General features: G+C 42.5%; 1 protein-coding gene across 3 annotated transcripts in view; it reads right to left on the reverse strand.

Annotated features, from left to right (window-relative positions):
• The window catches only part of tcf12 (transcription factor 12), a 57,619-nt gene that overhangs the window by 13,607 nt on the left and 26,731 nt on the right, over positions 1-17,281 (reverse strand). For all 3 annotated transcript variants that reach the window (XM_037486300.2, XM_037486284.2, XM_037486293.2), the window contains exons 6-12: positions 16,590-16,651; positions 15,074-15,203; positions 14,592-14,644; positions 2,145-2,244; positions 1,598-1,737; positions 999-1,140; positions 738-808 (exon numbers count right to left, since the gene is read on the reverse strand). In XM_037486300.2, the coding sequence (XP_037342197.2) occupies positions 738-808; positions 999-1,140; positions 1,598-1,737; positions 2,145-2,244; positions 14,592-14,644; positions 15,074-15,203; positions 16,590-16,651 (698 nt within the window). The remainder of the gene's footprint in view (positions 1-737; positions 809-998; positions 1,141-1,597; positions 1,738-2,144; positions 2,245-14,591; positions 14,645-15,073; positions 15,204-16,589; positions 16,652-17,281) is intronic.

Raw genomic sequence — 17,281 nt, forward strand, 5'->3', positions numbered from 1 at the left:
TAAAGACTGAATCAGTACAACAGTACCCATTCCTTTCCATTATGAGAGATACAGCAAATTAAACACTTAATGCGATACATGACCGGATGTCACAGATATTCAGGGCTGGTTTTCCAAAGTGAAATGTAATCCACTGGCTTTAAGAGCATTTCCAATGTACAATTCCCTTTCTTGAATGCTCTTAGTTTAAGCTCATGGTTATCCAGGCTTAGGCCAAAAAAACACTACAAACCTGTCCTTTGGGTTATTTTTTAATCAGCAGTCAGTATAGCACTTAATTCCCTGCATGATTACTGAGGTCAACTTCTTTAAACACAGAAACATTACTTTATTTAGCAGAAAAATAAGAAATAATTGTAGGGTAGAGTGCAGAGAAGACGTCAGTATCACACTCTGAGAGCAGGTCAGACTTCTTAAACCACATTGAGTTTAGACTTGGCCATGACCAGGTTTTTTTGTAGTATGTCTCTTACATTCTGCCAATGTAAACCCCCATATTCAAGTTTTGAGAAACCTGATCATGCTACTGCTGATACTGTGGGATATGAACACCCGAGCCGTGCTTCTGGACGGTCTTTGTTGGCGCTGAACAGGACGACTTAGATGATATGAATCACAAGGTTTATCTCGCTCCATGTAAACATGATATGCTCAACAAGACACCCCAAACCTGGATACCAGTGCGCTTTGAAACACACCCATTGACGCGGCGAAGGAAATGTGGGGTTTTAACTCACCGAGGCTAAAGCCTTGCCCAACGCATCTCCAGTCTGTGAGCTTCCAGCGGCGTTCCCCCGATTTGCAGCAGCTAAGAAAACACAGAGGGAAGCTTTGTAACAGCAAACTCTGACAAATGACGAGTGGTCACGGCGTACAAAGCAGCTGTCTCGCTGCCTGACTCTCTACTTTAACTGAATGACCGTTGGGTGGTGACCCCGCCGGGGGCACTGAATCAGACGTTCAGAGCAGGTAGCTGAGCGGCCAACACGAGAACTTACCCATGACCCCGTCGACCGCGTTGACGGAGGTGGTGTGCGCCTCGGTGAGGAATGGAGAAGTGCTGGTGTTGCCTCGGTGGAAGGTGGACATGGGAGGAAGACTGGCGTTGATGTCCGGGGAGGCCGAGTGTGTGGGGTAATTCTGAAAGATTAAAAGCAAATCTTTTTTCAAATGTGTGTGTGTGTGTGTGTGTGTGTGTGTTTGTGCATGACAGAGAGAAAGAAAGAAAGAAAGAAAGAGAGAGAGAGAGAGAGAGAGAGAGAGAGAGAGAGAGCTCTTATTTATTCTATGAATTTTATATTCCGCCTGACATCTCCCGGGCTGTGATAAAGCAAAAGTTACTCGGGGGAGGGGCGGAGATAAAGAGAGGGCAGGCAGCATCTGCAGCCTCCCTGTGATGCCAGCTGAGGCAGATCAAGCACTGACAGAAAGGGTCAGCAGTGTCTTCACTGATAATATCTACACGACAACTTAGGACGCACACACGCTCTAACGGTGAGTGGGCGGATGGCTTAAAAATCATTTACATGCTGTTCTCGTAAGATCTCTTATGTTAGTTAGATATTAAGTGAACTTAAATGCTCATAATATTAGTTACCAGACGGTCGTGTGAGTGCAGGCTGCTGTAGTTTCCTGACTGCGGCATATGAGGCGACGATCCGGCGAGCATTCCCCCGTACCCGGGCTGACTGATCCCATTGGACGAGTTCCAAGGGTCAGACGAGCCGTGGGTGCCATCTGAAGATAATACATGATTCATTTCAGCTTATTATTTTAAACAAATTGCATTTGAGTTTTGACACAGTGCCAGACAGCCGCTGACCTGCGACCCCGATCCTCATCCTGAACACAGCTGAGCCAACACAAAGATAAAAATCTGTTCTTCTGTCAGTCACACAGAAGTAAGTACTGAACAGCCTTCATAATATGAAATACCAAGTATTTTCAGTTCGGCAACTTAAAAATATCAGTAGTAGTTGTCTTTGTATGTCACTGCGATAACTGCCACTAATAAAGAAATGATAACAATTTAACAAATGATGTTCTAAGAAATAAGAACTATTGGAATCATAGAAGAAAATACCCCAACGGCATCATTTAGAAACCAATGGGCTAAGAATTGGATTATGAACTCCTGAACTTACCACAGAAAGTGCTTGCAAACATACTGCTGGAGGGTTTGGGAGAAGAGAAGGAAGGTGAATCTCTGTTGAAGTCTTCTGAGTTTGGAGATGGCGCGTAAACCTGCCGCGAGAACACAAATGTTATCAGTAAGATGACATGAGCACATGAGGATGCTGAAACCTATAAAAACGGTTGTGTTTTGAATGTTTTTTCATGGGAAGTATCACAATTAATATTTTGGGTACATCCAAGTATGTGATAAAAACACATGTACTGCGGCTCTGCCCTTAAAACCACAAACACACTTTAATGACTAGCAAGCAATCAAGCTAGGGAGCCGGGGAGTGGATTATCAGGGGTATTTGCATTTCGGATCAACGCAACCTCTAATGGAAGTATAATGACACCCGCTTACAGGCAAAGACTAAATGCTTGACAAATTACAGGATTCCCAGAGAGGCAGAAATCAAATGAGTGCTACAAAAACAGCCTGCCTCGCTTTCCTCGTATGGGTACCTGCAAGCTGGTGCAGTGAGAGGGGCGGGGGGGGGGGGGGGGGGGGGGTCACAATAGGAGTACTGTTTCACAGCTGCGTGTGAGCCAAGTAAGGCGGGAGGATCAAAAAGAGTAGAGGCCAATAACCAGCGACGTGGTCCCTGACTTCCACTCCACTCCAGATGGGGGGGGGAGGGACGGTGCAGGGACGAGAGCGGAGCGACGGTCGGTCTGAACAAACTCTGGAGGACCACACATCGGTGTGACGCTACTCACAGCCTGCCAGCGCACAACATCAACACAGAGTGGGACTCTGTGGGGCTTTGCTGAGTGAGCCCGACTACAACAGCGCGCCTGGCAGTGTAATTAAAGTGCTCCGGGAGGGGGGGGGGGGGCTCTCATGGGTCTTCTGGTTTACACATGTGCCCGGGGTTGATAGTAGCTCCATGGAGATCTCAGGTTAGGAGCCCGGCCTTTTGTCTTTTTCCTCTGTCAGACGCTCAATGTGTAGCATATGGCGGCGGGAATGCTAATTGTCCTTTTTACCCTGGGCTAACCAGTCAAAGCATTAATAAACCATCCCCAAACACTGTGTGCCTCAATGGCCGGCCTGTGGAAGAGAGGGCCCACCTGGGTTTCCTTTTACAAGCCCATTAATTAAAAGCTGTCACTCACACGGATCAGCACACCAACACAGACCTACACCAGTTGTTTGAGGTACTTTTGGGGGTATTTTATATTTATATTAAAAACATTTTTTAATTTGTACCCAATTTACTTAACCTGAACTGAAGCTCACTAGTAAAGTATCTTGTGTTACAGAACACTTAATGAACACACTTTTTTGTAACCATTCTAAATAACAGTGGGTCAAACAATGGCTTAATAAATTCCCCTCCTGATAAGTGAATGTTACATCATGAGTGAAATTAGTGACAATAGAAACAGTTGGTGAATATAACCTGATAATAATAATCAGATTACAGATTATGTATTGAGTTGGTCAGTTTTTTGTTTTGTCAATAAACTGGACTCAACTGACAAGTGAAAACATCCTGCACCCCCCCCCCCCTTTAACCATATCACTGGGGAATTTAGTTTCACGTCCAAATCTCACACACTTGCGAGACTTAGAAGGCACGACGCCTTCTCAAACAAACAATGGGTGTCGTTCAACATTTGTTCAGGAGACTTGCCAGTGCTTTATGGGATAAACAAGAGCTCAGTATTTTCATGACGTTAAAACCTATCATCATCATTCAATGGAGATATTTTTTTAATGACATTTTTTATTTCAAAATCTTTAAAAAAAGTAAACAACACTCACATGACTGAATAGAGGAGAACAGAATCTATTGATTTTTGATCCTCTTCGTTGTCTTTAGCTAAGCAGTCTCATATATTTGAAACAACTTCTCATGCTGACAGACAGAAGGGCAGTTTCTCTGAATCAGTCTAAAAATAGCTAAATGCCACTGCAGAACAACACCTTTCAGTCATTAATTCAATGGAAATTGGGTTTTGGCATCAATGGAATCTCATCAAATGAGATTAAAATCTCATGTAGTGCAACAGGTTAGCAATGAGTGCTAACCTGTTGCACTACAAAACAACAACGAGCACCTCAAAGGACACACGGTATCTCGCCTCTTTTTGGATTTCATTTTATGACATTCCACTATTCTTCTGTTTCTGTTCATCAAAACAAGGATACCATGCTCCAAACAAATCTTTCTCAATGGAAGAAAGATCAGTGAGCGGGTCCATCTGTATTGGTTCTGTGCTGCCAGCTCACAAGCCAATGGCCCACTGCAGATTCTCCCAGTGCTCCAGATGGTGAGCCCGCAATGCAGCTCTGCACTATAATAAATGAATGTGGATCCAATAGATGAATAGAAGGAGCGCTAAACGTTTTTTTCATCTTTGCAAAGAAAATAGGATCAAAAAAAGTTATTTAACATGTGCTTTTGATCATTAAGTTTGCTCGATCTTTCCACATGTTATCCATTTTCTCTGCGTAATCAACTATAACACAGGCCTGTTAATACTTAATACAAAAAAGATCAAAGTCATCATACATCCAGCGGGAACGAGGAGGAAATGCCGTAACAGGTTATGAGGAAAAGTTTAAACACATGCATGAGTAAAATTACCCTTTCAATAAAATAACTTTAAACGATTGCTCTTTCAGCAACAGTAACATCAGCACAGCCAATGACAGGTGGAAAGCTTCCTGTGTAGTTTGCTTAGGATCATCACTTAAGGATTAATAAAAAGCGCTAGTATAGCAGATTCATACTGTAATCCTAATGATTGTAAGAATTACACTGACAATTACTTCACCCCAACACCAACATCTTTACATCAATACCTAAGGTTTAATGATAGTCCATGTGCAGCAAACACACATGTAGACACATATACACATGCACACACACACACACACACACTCACAGACATAATGATTCTTAAAGTCCTCCTCACACAGAAAACATTTTCCGACTAAGTTAAATCAGAGAGACCATTACAGAGAAGTTCAGAAATTAGATTAGGCTCCCTGTGGTGTCAAAAATGCCAATGTGATTAAAGACAGATGGAATAACAGCAACACTTGTGCTTAGAGCTCAATCTGCAAACAGGAAAGTCCAACCTCAACAGGCACCTCTATCCCTGAATCATTCCCAGACTCCCACAACAGTCAAAGCTCAAGCAAAAATTGAAATTCTGCAAAAGTCTTTTTGTGCCAAGACGTATGTATGTATAAAAAAATACATGTTGAAAATTGCATAAGTTTGTCTTTTTTGTTGCCTCGCATAATAACTTGCTTGTACACTGCTATAAAGCAGCATAAAAAAGTGCTGAAGTTGGCTAAAAACTTAACTTAAATTGTATTGTCACACAGCATTAACCGATGTAATGGAAAATCAGAGGGAAGCCTTAGGCGCACACACACACACACACACACACACACACACACACACATACATATACAAGAACACAGTGCTTCAATGTTCAAATAGATGAAATTCTGAAATGGACAGTCAGATACACAAGCACACAGAGACCGACGGCCACAGACACACACTTCTTCCAGCTCCTCGCTGTCTCAAACGCACACACACACACACACACATTCCCAAAGAGACTACTCACCGATTTCCCGTTGTAGTAATACATTAGAGAGTTACTGCCCATTCCTGGGACAGGGTAGGCGCAATACATTATAGCTTTCTCAGTTGAAGTGATACAGATACAGAACAGCAGCACACTAGCTTTCTCTCTGGACGTACATCCAAGCCGCTCAAAAGGGTTTAATAATTCTTCCAGTGCTGGCCTCCAACCACAACCCACTCAGAGGAAACTTATGCAAAGCAGGACTGTGCCATTGCACAGTGTGGGGAGGGGTGGCTGTCAGAAGGGAGTGGCCGATGTGGTACATCCCTCTTTTAAGCCGCAAAGTGCTGAGGCAAAGAGGAAAAGGACGAGGGGGAGGGGAGGCAGTGGGAAGGTGGGTGGAGAAGAGATAAAGGGGAAGTGGGCGGTACAGAAAACAAATGTGTGAGTGGATTTACTAAGAAGAAGAGGGGGGGAAAAAAACAATTCCCAAGCATAAAAATTGAAGATTTTATGGAAGTGAACCCCAACAAGCTGGAATTCAAATAATTTAATCCTAAGCAGGATTTAATTAAAAAGCGTCCAAATGAGTGCATAAATATGTGTTATCTTCCACTTATTTTAATCCGGGGTGTCTAATCTCTTTTGTTTCTGTGATGAGTCTCCAGGCAGGCGGGCAGGAACATGGCCGTTTGTAGGATCACTTTAACCGCACACGGCTCACACATCAAGTAGGAACCAATGAGAAAAAGTCAAGTGTGAAAAAACTAAACAAATCCATGAATATAAATTCAGGGAATGAACAAACTGTTTATGAACTATGAAATATGAGAGTGTGGCACAGTGAGTGCTTTAGCTGAGAAGTAGCTGAGTAGCTGTAAACACAGAGTTTGAAGCATGCAACAGCTGCAAAGGGGGGGGGGGAGGTGGCTTGTGACGTCAACACATGAAAATCATGCTCCATTTCCTAAACCCGGGGGGCCTCACAGGGAGGGGGTCCGGGGGGGGGGGGGGGGCATTGACAGCCATTTTAACATGGTTTGCTGTCACTGGGAGCCACCAAGCTCCCCATTACCTTCAATGTGTGTGTGGGGGGGGGGGCGGGGGGGGGGGGGGGGAGAGCAGAGGAGAGGAGAAGAAAGGAGAGGATAGTAACCATATTCCAGTGAGAGCAGGTCTGTACAGTCCCACTGTGGCCTTTCATGTCTGCCACTCGAAGCGCCCTGGACTAAACACATTGAGAACATTATTGTTATAGAGAGATGAAAGCTCCCACTTCCCTACGAAAACTAGAGCTTTATTATGCTTTACCTTTTTGTACTGTTATTATTTATCCCCTTTCTTCTCTAGGACTCTTTTAAACTCGCCCAAAACACTGGCTCTACATGCGGTGGCTGCTTTATATCCTGCACCGTTTCAAGTTGGTGCTTTAAGGGAAATGGCCAGGACAGAAGTGTTTGAAGGGGCCTAAAACAAGTCCAGACACACAGCACGGCGTTCTGAGGGAAATACATGAAAGCAAGAGGAGAGGGGCATCCATTTGTGAAATGATGCACACATTTCCTCCCAGTCCTACATTGTTTTTTTTAATACTGACTCCGCAGGAGACACAGTGGGAATGTCTTTGTCAAGTAGAGAAAAGGTTTAAAGTAATTAATCCGAGTGAATCAGCAATCACAACCCAATTCACAGCAACCTCAGTTCAGTTTCTTGCACACTGAGGCAAAGGTGGTGGCTGAGAGGAGAGGGACAGGTGCACGCCGATGCTGCGAAAACAACAGGAAGTCAGTTAATGTAGTTTGGTCTGCTGATTTAGCCTGTTTACCAACAGCTGGAACTCATAGATGCAGTACTTTATAAACCATGAGCACCTGATTTGCTCTATTTGCATTATATTCTTCTTCTCACAGTCGTAACACAGTCCAATGCACAGACATGATGCACCTATTCTTAGATTTAGTGTGACTTTTTGAGGATGTCCCTGGTGTCCATCACCAATAAACGTCCAGAATTGCCTTCGCAATTATAGGAGATACATTTTTTATTTTTTTTCAGTATCATGATCATTCAGAGATCTGTGCATCCATAGTAGAGGAGCAAACAGGAACTGCAGGCTCCACCCACCTGTTCACACTCTCTGCAGACACTTGAGTCATCGAATTATGCTTTTCCTGGGATTTGTTTGGGTGTTGAAAAACACAGAGCAAATCCACAGGCTGAGGTCACCTCCCTCTCAGGGTTGGATTTAGGGATGATATCATCTGGCAGGAAGATAGTTTCCTGTTGGAAACTGTGAGAGGGCTGACTGTGAGTCAGAGAGAGGGGGGAGGGATTCAGAACCCTAATTTAAGACTTTTGAAGACCTTGATGACACAAGGAATACATTTAATATTCCACTGTCACTCAGCCGACAAGCAATAATATGATAGAAAAGGGTCGGGAGAAGGCGGACGGAATTATTATTATTAAATCTTTTTTTAATCAAGCTTCAATGATACTTAGTAACATACCAGTTTAAGATGAGAAATTGATAAATTGTTGTAAAAAAAGTTGAGAAGTGAGAGGAAACACAAGAGACTGCTGTGGAGGTTTATTGTTGCCGTCTCAACCCCTCAGCGAGGTGACCCTACAACCGACCCAGAGTACAACGTGAAGATATCATGCGCAGAACAAAGACCATGAACAAAAAGCAAAAAGGAGACTCCGCCACTGACAGCGCGACTTCCGTCCTGTGTCACGCGTCCACAACGCTGAAGAGAAGCACGGAGGGAAACCTCTTTGACTGGATCCCACTGCATCACAAAGTTCTGAGTTTCCACACAACTGCTGAGGAGGAATGCCGCCGCGTCACAGCCGCAGACGTTAAAGCGCTGTGCTACTGAACTCATGACTGGGTGACTGACGGTGGTTGGTGTGGATCTGTTCCCTAACAGCGTATGAGAACTCACAGAGATAATGTTGAGCTGGTTTGGAGCAACACACAATGAGGCATGATGGACTTTGATAAATCTGAAATTTGAATTGAAATGGAAAGACCGCCACTTCCTTGAGAATCTCCCTGAATTCCCTGCTCTCATGAAGCAGATGCAGCTCATTAGTTTAAGACAATAAACAAAGAAATATTCATATTCTGTTTTGTTATTTGAAATTACACGGAAAGGTTTGTTGTTTGCAAGTTGAGTTTCATTTTCAATAATAACCACTTGAGAAAATATTTTTGTCATAGAAAGACTCCTTACTTGTTTTAGGATTTGCAGTTTTTAAGCCCCAGGGACAAGCTTTGATACAAAATATCCAAATGTCATTAAAATCCAATCACTGTGCTGATGGCATTCATTAGGCATTTATGTTTCAAATCTTGCTTAAAAGGCTACACAAAGATTAATAATTGGGCACAGCAGCCTTTGAACACGGCTATTTAAAGTCTGATGGCAGTAAATGTGAAAAAGCGACCGACTCCTTCCATCCCCCAAGCTGGCAGGAATAAAAGTTAGCACATTTGTTGGACATCTGTCCAGAACCATTTGCCGGAAAAACAAAAAACCCTGAACGGCTTAATTTCAACTGACTTCAGAAAGATTTTTCTTTTCAGGCAGAACCAGGACGGTCACTTCATCGCTGGGGAGCCAGAAATCACAAGTGTGAGGAAAGCAATCAAAAGGTTGATTCAACACAAGACCAGTGACACTACCACGGGTTTCTGAACTGTTAAGGCTTTGAATTGTGGCCATTTGAAAAAAAATCTAGTCTCTTTAGCTACTGAATTACACCTGAACTTTCCATCCAGCTGAAACTTCATCTTCTGACACCATGCTCAGCACCCCGTACCCATGATAGACCTGTGGACAGTTGTTAAGCACAGTGGGGCAGAAATGTTAATTACGTGGATATGTTTTTAAGAAATGTCTACATGATCCACTTTTTTTAAATTAAACTATTTAGAAATTAACTAAATGACTCTGCTGCAATGGTTCAGTGGTGCTACTAAAACGTATATTTAACTAAAGGAAGGGCTTTCGTGAAAACAAGGGAAAGATCCTGCACTGAGCAGTTTAGTCACTGGCTATCACCATCCCTCTATCACCGGTACATTGCACTGATCTGATTCATCCCTTTCACACGCATCACATTACACAAAACCATCCCGGAGTTAGGAACCTGGGGGAGGACATGAACCGTATGTGGTGCGACGATGTACTCTCTAGGTCACAGCGGCCTGGTTTAGATGGTCTCCAAACAACAAACACTATGCAGATTGTTGACAGGCTGTGTTCTTGAGCCTGCCAGTAATCTGAAATGAAGGTTTGCATTAATGCTGTAAACTCACGCAAGCCCTACATGAATAATTTACAACAGGCCTGAATGTGAGTAATGACTTTAATCTGCGCATTATTTTTGTACTCTTTGTGCTTTTAACTCCTTGTTCTCCTGGTAGATGAAAGGGGTCAGGCCTCTGGCTTGTTTGCCCGATCCATTATCTGCAGCCTCTAATGTCAGTGGTAAATTTCAGCCGCCCAAACAAAGATAAACACAAAGGCCAGCGTCCCAGAGGTGGCCACAACTGTTCAGCATCACCCCTGTCAAACCAGGGCCGTCGATCTAATCAGCCATCTGATGAGGCCATTGGTTCAGGTCAGAGCCTGAAATACTGTCCCCTTAAAGGCTCAGGGAGAGCGATCCCACTGAGACAGGTTTCTGCAAAACTAAGAAACAAGGAACAGTACTTGTTAAAATAACCTCTCCATCTTGTTAAAGATCACAATCGACATCTACGAATGAATGAAACGAATTAAATGAATGAAACAACAACTCAAAAAATCTGGGACCTACTTACACATCCAGACCCAGCACAGTCTGCCGTGTCATCTTGAGCTGGGCAGGAAGCTTATGTTTTGCTTGTCTGAGCGTGTTTGCTGCCAGTGGTTTTATGTGGGTGAACACAATGAGAGTAGCAAGCTTCAACCTCACGGTACGAAACATAAAACCACCAAAACAGTCATCGAAAGCCCCATGAAAACTGCAGAGACTTTCCGTGTGTTTTAGAGTTGGGATGAGCAACTCTTCCACAGAACATTTGTCTTGTTGTTAATATCAGGTTTCTCAGGCATTCTGAGCTGTCAAACTATACAAAATGTAATAGGTTTAATGAGCATTCTTCTCATTTTTACTTTCCGTTTAATAGATATTCTCTGCATATTTAGATCAAATTAAGCAGCGAATGACACGTGTTAGTGTACAAAGCAGTGAGTTCAAAACAGTTTGCTGCATTTAAAGTAACAAAAACGGTATCGCCAAATGCTTCCTCTCCTCCTCAACTGGCTGCAATTTATAATGATGAATCAAGTACTGTCTCTCCCTGGTGATTCATCAACTATCATAAAAACACAGAACATGTTATTTATTATTTTGTGTCGATTTGTTGATTTTTTTGCATGTGCAGCTTCACACCGTCCTGCTGGGTGGCTCTAAAATCTCATTTAGCCTCAAGTGTAACGAGGCCCGTGGTGATCCTGGCTGTTTACATGGGGATTTACCAGTGCGTTCTATCCACAGTCCAACCCTTGATACTGTGTTCTGGCCTGCTGTGGTTCAAATAAAGGGAAACAACATAGAGCTGCTTCCTCAGTGAAATGAACATTAGCTTACTGATGTAGTACAATAATATGATCTCTTGTCTTAGCTGTTGCAGACTGATGAATAGAGAGAGAGAGAGAGAGTATCAAATATACCTTCTGAATGTCATGCAGCAGACAGCACAACAAGGAACATCTTAGCCTGAAGCTGGCCTCCTTTCTCAGCTCACACGGAACAAATCTCTCAGAAACAAGGATGTCTGAGTGATCTGTCAAAAGCAAATGTCAATCTATTTTGTCATCGACACTCAAGCTTCCCGCTTGCAAAAGTCCCCGAGGTGCAGCTGAATCTCAGCCCATCCCCTTTCATTCTCTCATCCTGCAGCATATCATCACCAAAGCCAGGGAGGAATTGTCACATCAGTGCCTCTGACAAGGGTTTGGAGAGTAGGGGAAAAACCCAATTTACACAAACAAATAGACACACAGACACACATACACACCCTGCCCTTGCAGCTTCCCATAAATATCCTGCAAGATGGAACTTTGCCCACAAGCCACAAACTCTCTCTTTCTCTCTCCCCTCTCTCTCTTTGCGTCTCCTGGCAGACAGGTGTCCACGCAGCTGCCCATCAGCATCCCTCAGCGTAGCAGCCTGTCGATCCAATGACAACATTCTCTTTCCTTCGCTCTCAGCGATCACTTTATTCACTGCAGCGAGCCAATTAGAGCGAATGCAGCTACTGTAAATAAGAGCAAAGCTTCCATGCTTGAGCGCTTTAAAGATGTTTGTCTGACACTCTGGGGTATAAAGTTACTATAACTTTGTTAACAACGTTTTTAAGTTCCAGTCCTATCAATCAAACAAACACACTTTATTTCTAGACTCATCTGAGTTCAGATGAGACAAGACAATCCTTGTCTTACCTATGTTTGGTATGATGGAAAAACAAAGATCAACAACCAAAACGGCAGTATCCCATGTCTGCAAGCACGTATCCAGCAGACCACAGAGGAAGGTACTTGTGTGTGTTTGTATATTAGTTGAAGAAACATTTAAATGTTTGCAATTGGCCAGCTGGCCTGTCTAGATAGCCTTCACATCCTTGTGCACTGCAGTGTCAAAGTCTAAATGCACTGAGGATGCAGCCCGTAAATATTTTGATTCAGCTCCATCATGTAGTGTACACACAAAGATACACAGTAATACACAAAGATTCTCACACACACACACATACACACACACATCATGCTTGGGGATTCAACTTATAATGCCCATCTAATTCAAAACTACAACATTTATTTAGAGACTGAGATGTAAGAATACAAGTTGGAGGAAAAGGGGGATTTGAGAATGAAATAAATAAATAAGAATATTCCCATCAGTAGACATAATGATAGGAAGCGCTGTATTTCTTTCTTCTTTTTTAAATCAAGCATTTATTCATGTCTCTGGGTCTCGCGCTTGCTTACATGAGAAAAGGCTTTCTGTGGCATCAGCAGCTGCATTTATGCTTTACAGGTACGCTGCAGGCTCTTCACACAGCTGCCTCTGGCAAAGTCGCTCTGACTCCAGGTGCGCTTTCCCCTCGACACCTCAGCCCCCCCCACCCCCTCCAGACCCCCACACCCACCCCCACTGCCTGCAGGGACAGTGCCAGGGACACAAACATGGGTCTTGGCTGATAACCGTACTTGGACATGCTGCAATCGAAAACAGTCACTTTACACATTTTCAAGGGCCACAAGTAGCTCTTTACACCTTCAAATAGTTCATGCCACCGTACCTCAGCTACTCCTCCAATACCAACATCCTAACACCTCCTAAGAGATGCCAGACAACGTCCCACTCAAACGTTTTCCACATATTCCACCTATTTAAAGAAATAGCCTTTATGTTTCCCTTTCTCTGTCGGCAGGTTAAAAGAGGCCTTCAGCCCGTTATTCAACACTACTATTTTTTTTCTTTCAAATGGGATCAAAGACTAACTGGGACAATTCCTCCGAGCTCCGGGCTTATTCTTCTGAGCAGTACTGAGTGACAAGAAGAAGCTGCATTTTATCCCATGCTCCTTCACTGTTTTTCCCAATCTAGCATTGTACTGCTTGATTGTACTCTCATGAGTCACAGACCCGCACCTGCGCCCATATTTTAAGTACCGTCAAATAAAAGCACTGCCTCCATTTACACAACAAAGAGATGCAACCCGTGAAGCGACCATTCTTCACCTCCCTCCCTCCGTCTGACAAGACCGCAAATATATCACTTACCTAAGAGGAAGGCAAGGCACGCTGCTGTCAGAGAGGGCTTCTCTCCCTCGCGCTCCGACAAACTTCTTTTCAAATACAAATCCAGAAACAAAACACACGCCAGCCTTTTATGTTGCACGGCCTGTTTCATATTTGATTTCAGAGTAACAGCAGCAGAGGTGACGATTATAAAAGCTCTGACACGTAAATCCTCTCTCAGACACCAAAAAATAATAAGAAAAAAAAAACCTTCATTGTTTAAGGATATGAACCAGTTGCTTCTTATTAAAAAGAAAACAAAAGAAATCATTGTCTTGTACCAGTTCTAGGAATTTAAGGCAAGGCTTACTAAAACCTTTGCCAATGCACCAGGGCTTTAAAAATGAACATGTGACTTAGTGCTTTATGCATATTAATGAGCTCCAACACAGCCTGTCTAAGCAAATGCAAGCTGAGCTCCACACTTCTCTGCATCCTAATGGTTTCTGCTCCACCGGGGATCATTACCAATAGAAATTTTTAGATATTCTGTGCTATTAATCTCTGTCTGTCCTCCTGTTCGGCTACGTAATGACTAATTAAACATCAAAAGAGCAGAGCTGGGGATCTGCTCTGACAGCCTCCCTTTCTCCCAGGAGAGGCTGTGAGGAGGCTAGACTGTGACAGGGCAGCACTGAAAATCAATCACCTCGCGCTGCGCACGTGTTTGCAAGCGATCGCGCACACACACACATCCATGCATGTGGTTACACATGTACACACAGACACGCACATGCAACCACAACAGCAGAAATGTGCCCTAAGAGACATGTTCATCTAACAACAAACAACGAGTATAAAAAGTCAGTCCTAGATTATCAGGCAGCCACAAAAACAAACCAAATTCCCATCCAAGAGCTGTGAATGTGAAGTCAAGAGCACTCTTTATTTGCAAGTGTTGAGAGGGAGGGAGTGTGAGTAGCATACATGTGTGCGTGTGTGTGTAAGCTCACTGTGAAATCTATTTATATGAGAGGTAGATGATCTTCCACTCACAGATGAAGGGAGGCCAGGAGGGACCTTGCGAACCTTTTTGGTTTGTGGAGGATCTGCGGAGAGATGAAAGCACATCTAGTCATTCATAGTTTACAAAAAAAGAGGCAGCTACAAATGTGTAAACAAGGCACAAACCTACTTTGTGGTTCTGTTCAGTATAAAGTATTATTTTGCATTAACCTGGGATAAAAAAAAACCTTTAAAGGAAAATTAAAATTTCAGATATAAATTGTAAATTTCAAAATGTACTACATCCAGAGTCCACTTGAAAACAAATGAATGTTTACACACATGCCTGTACAGCTCATGTCATTGAAGTTTAAGACTTGAGTGAAACTGTGATATTGAGAAGTATCGAGTTTAATTTTTTTTATTGTGAAGTGCTGACTATTTTTAATATTGCATACAGATGTTCATGAAGAGAAAACTATATAAATATAATATTCAAGGCAATTTGTCGTAATAATTGAGATGGCACTGACCGATGGGCGGAGGATCTTGCAGGGGACGTCTTCTAGGATTCGCTGTGGTGAAGGAAAAGAAAGGAGCTGCGGACTTTGGAGTCACTGGACTGGGACTCGCCAACGACATGTCTGGTTTAACGGAAGAAGACTGAGAGAGAGAGAAAAAAGGCTTAACATTAAAGCACAATACCAGCTTACTTTGTCAGAAATTAGTGCGTTACACCTTAGATGTTTGTAGTAAAAAAAGACTCTTGGCTAGTAATTTCAAACCCCATCAACTACATTGTAGTTGTTGTTTTAATTGTCTCTATTTATATCATGCAATCTGTCAATAAACTTCAGATGTTGATGTCCTAAATAATACACACAAGCATGAATACAGTGTATTTACAGTGAATAGCAAATTAAGTATCAGAATCAAACAAGCAGCATGAAACTTTGCTGCGAATGATGTACAAATAGTTTTGTAGTTGACTCTCATATCACTCATTAGGTGACATGTGACCTGAAACCCCTGTTAGTTCTGTGTCACAGGACCGTGGACAGTACCCACATCACCCAGATAAAAATATAATAAAATATATGCTATGAAAAAAACAAAAAGCACCGAAACACAGAGGCAGCCATCTGCGGCGCCATCTTGGATCAATGATATTGAATCCCTGCAGCAACACTGGCTCTAGCCTCCTTTACACTATTGTAGGTACACAGGGATGAACCACTGAGGAGTCATGCACATTTGGATGTTCGTGACTCCCTTTGTGAGCCCTTCAGCATTAGTTTGTATTCATGCAAGAACCAGATAATCAAACTCTTGCAGATTCAATTCTTTGTTATTCATATTAGCAGCTTGAAACGTTTGCATTTTAAGATTTCACACAAATATATCAGGCGAGTTGCAATTACAATTAATATTAATAGACATATTTCTGCCTTCAAAGGTACTCTCTCTAACTCTAACTCAACTCAACATGTCACCTTTAATAATGGATATATATAAATAGAATATCAGAAGGGTTCAAAACCTCATTTTATCAACAGGTCAACATTTCAAGTGACTTGTGTTCACATCTTGTTGAGCTTTGTGAACTCTTCAAAGCAGATCTTCAGCCCCACATTGAACCTCGAAAACTCATAGAAACCAAATCTAAAATAATTAGGAAGCAACTGAAAGGTGTGGAGTATTGTGAAGAAGTTACACACTCCCAGTCGTGTTAGACGCCAGCCGGCTTTGCTTGTGGTTTTCATAAAGTAGGCACCTTTTATTTAGAAAAGAGTTACAGGATTTACAGTAATCCAACTCTGGGCCATAAAGCCATGAATTCCCCTTTTTGAAATCAGCGGAAGAGAGGGAAGGTCTAATTTTAGCCACTTTTAAAAGCAGTCAAACCTCAGGGGAAAACGAAAGTGTTTTGTTAGACCCTCTTTATGATACACTAAGGCGTCAATAAGACTACATACAACAATTTGTTTTCAGGTAAACCAGCTATAACCAGTCAGGGAATACAGAAGCTGAAGTCATCTTTGAACGCACCTGTCCACAAGATGCTCCAGGGTTCCTCCCGTAGGCCGGAAATGGAGCCCTCTCTGATTTACCTGCAGAAGCACAAAGGAGCATCACAGCAATCATTTTCACTTTTATGGAGGTTGAACGCACACCTGGTTTAACACACGCATGTTTTATTATGCTTGGTGCGATATTAATTAATTTAAATGAATTTGTTACCTAGCTTTAGCAGTTAATTGCTGTTGTAAAATGTTTTAACTTTATCACAAATTATTTGTCTGGCATTGTGTGTGTTGGGGTGGAATGGATTAACTAACAAGGACCTCTGGAAAAACGAAGGGGCGTGTCTCCTTCTTCGGAGTCTGTGTTCTGAATATAACCTGATGCTGCCTAGAAGCAAAGGGGGGGAAATAAATTGCATTTCATATAAAATGCAACTCCCTCAGAACCCTTAACGATGTTTTCAATGAACTAAAAAGTAGTTGACTCTTAATTTGAATCTTTCGAAAAGCCACATCCCTAGCCTGTCAAGTCATCTTCTTTGTCAGGGTTTCAGTTTACAAAAGATAATCACACATGTGACAAACATAAACAACTATTTATACAAAGTAATAATTGTTAGAGAGTGTCACATTAGAATTCAAATGCTCCCGAGCAGCTATCAAGGGGAAAAGAAAACCTAAAACTCACAACACACATGAATCAGAACCTTCCCACTA

This window comes from Pungitius pungitius, chromosome 4 (assembly GCF_949316345.1).
Source record: "Pungitius pungitius chromosome 4, fPunPun2.1, whole genome shotgun sequence".
Lineage (NCBI taxonomy): Eukaryota > Metazoa > Chordata > Actinopteri > Perciformes > Gasterosteidae > Pungitius > Pungitius pungitius.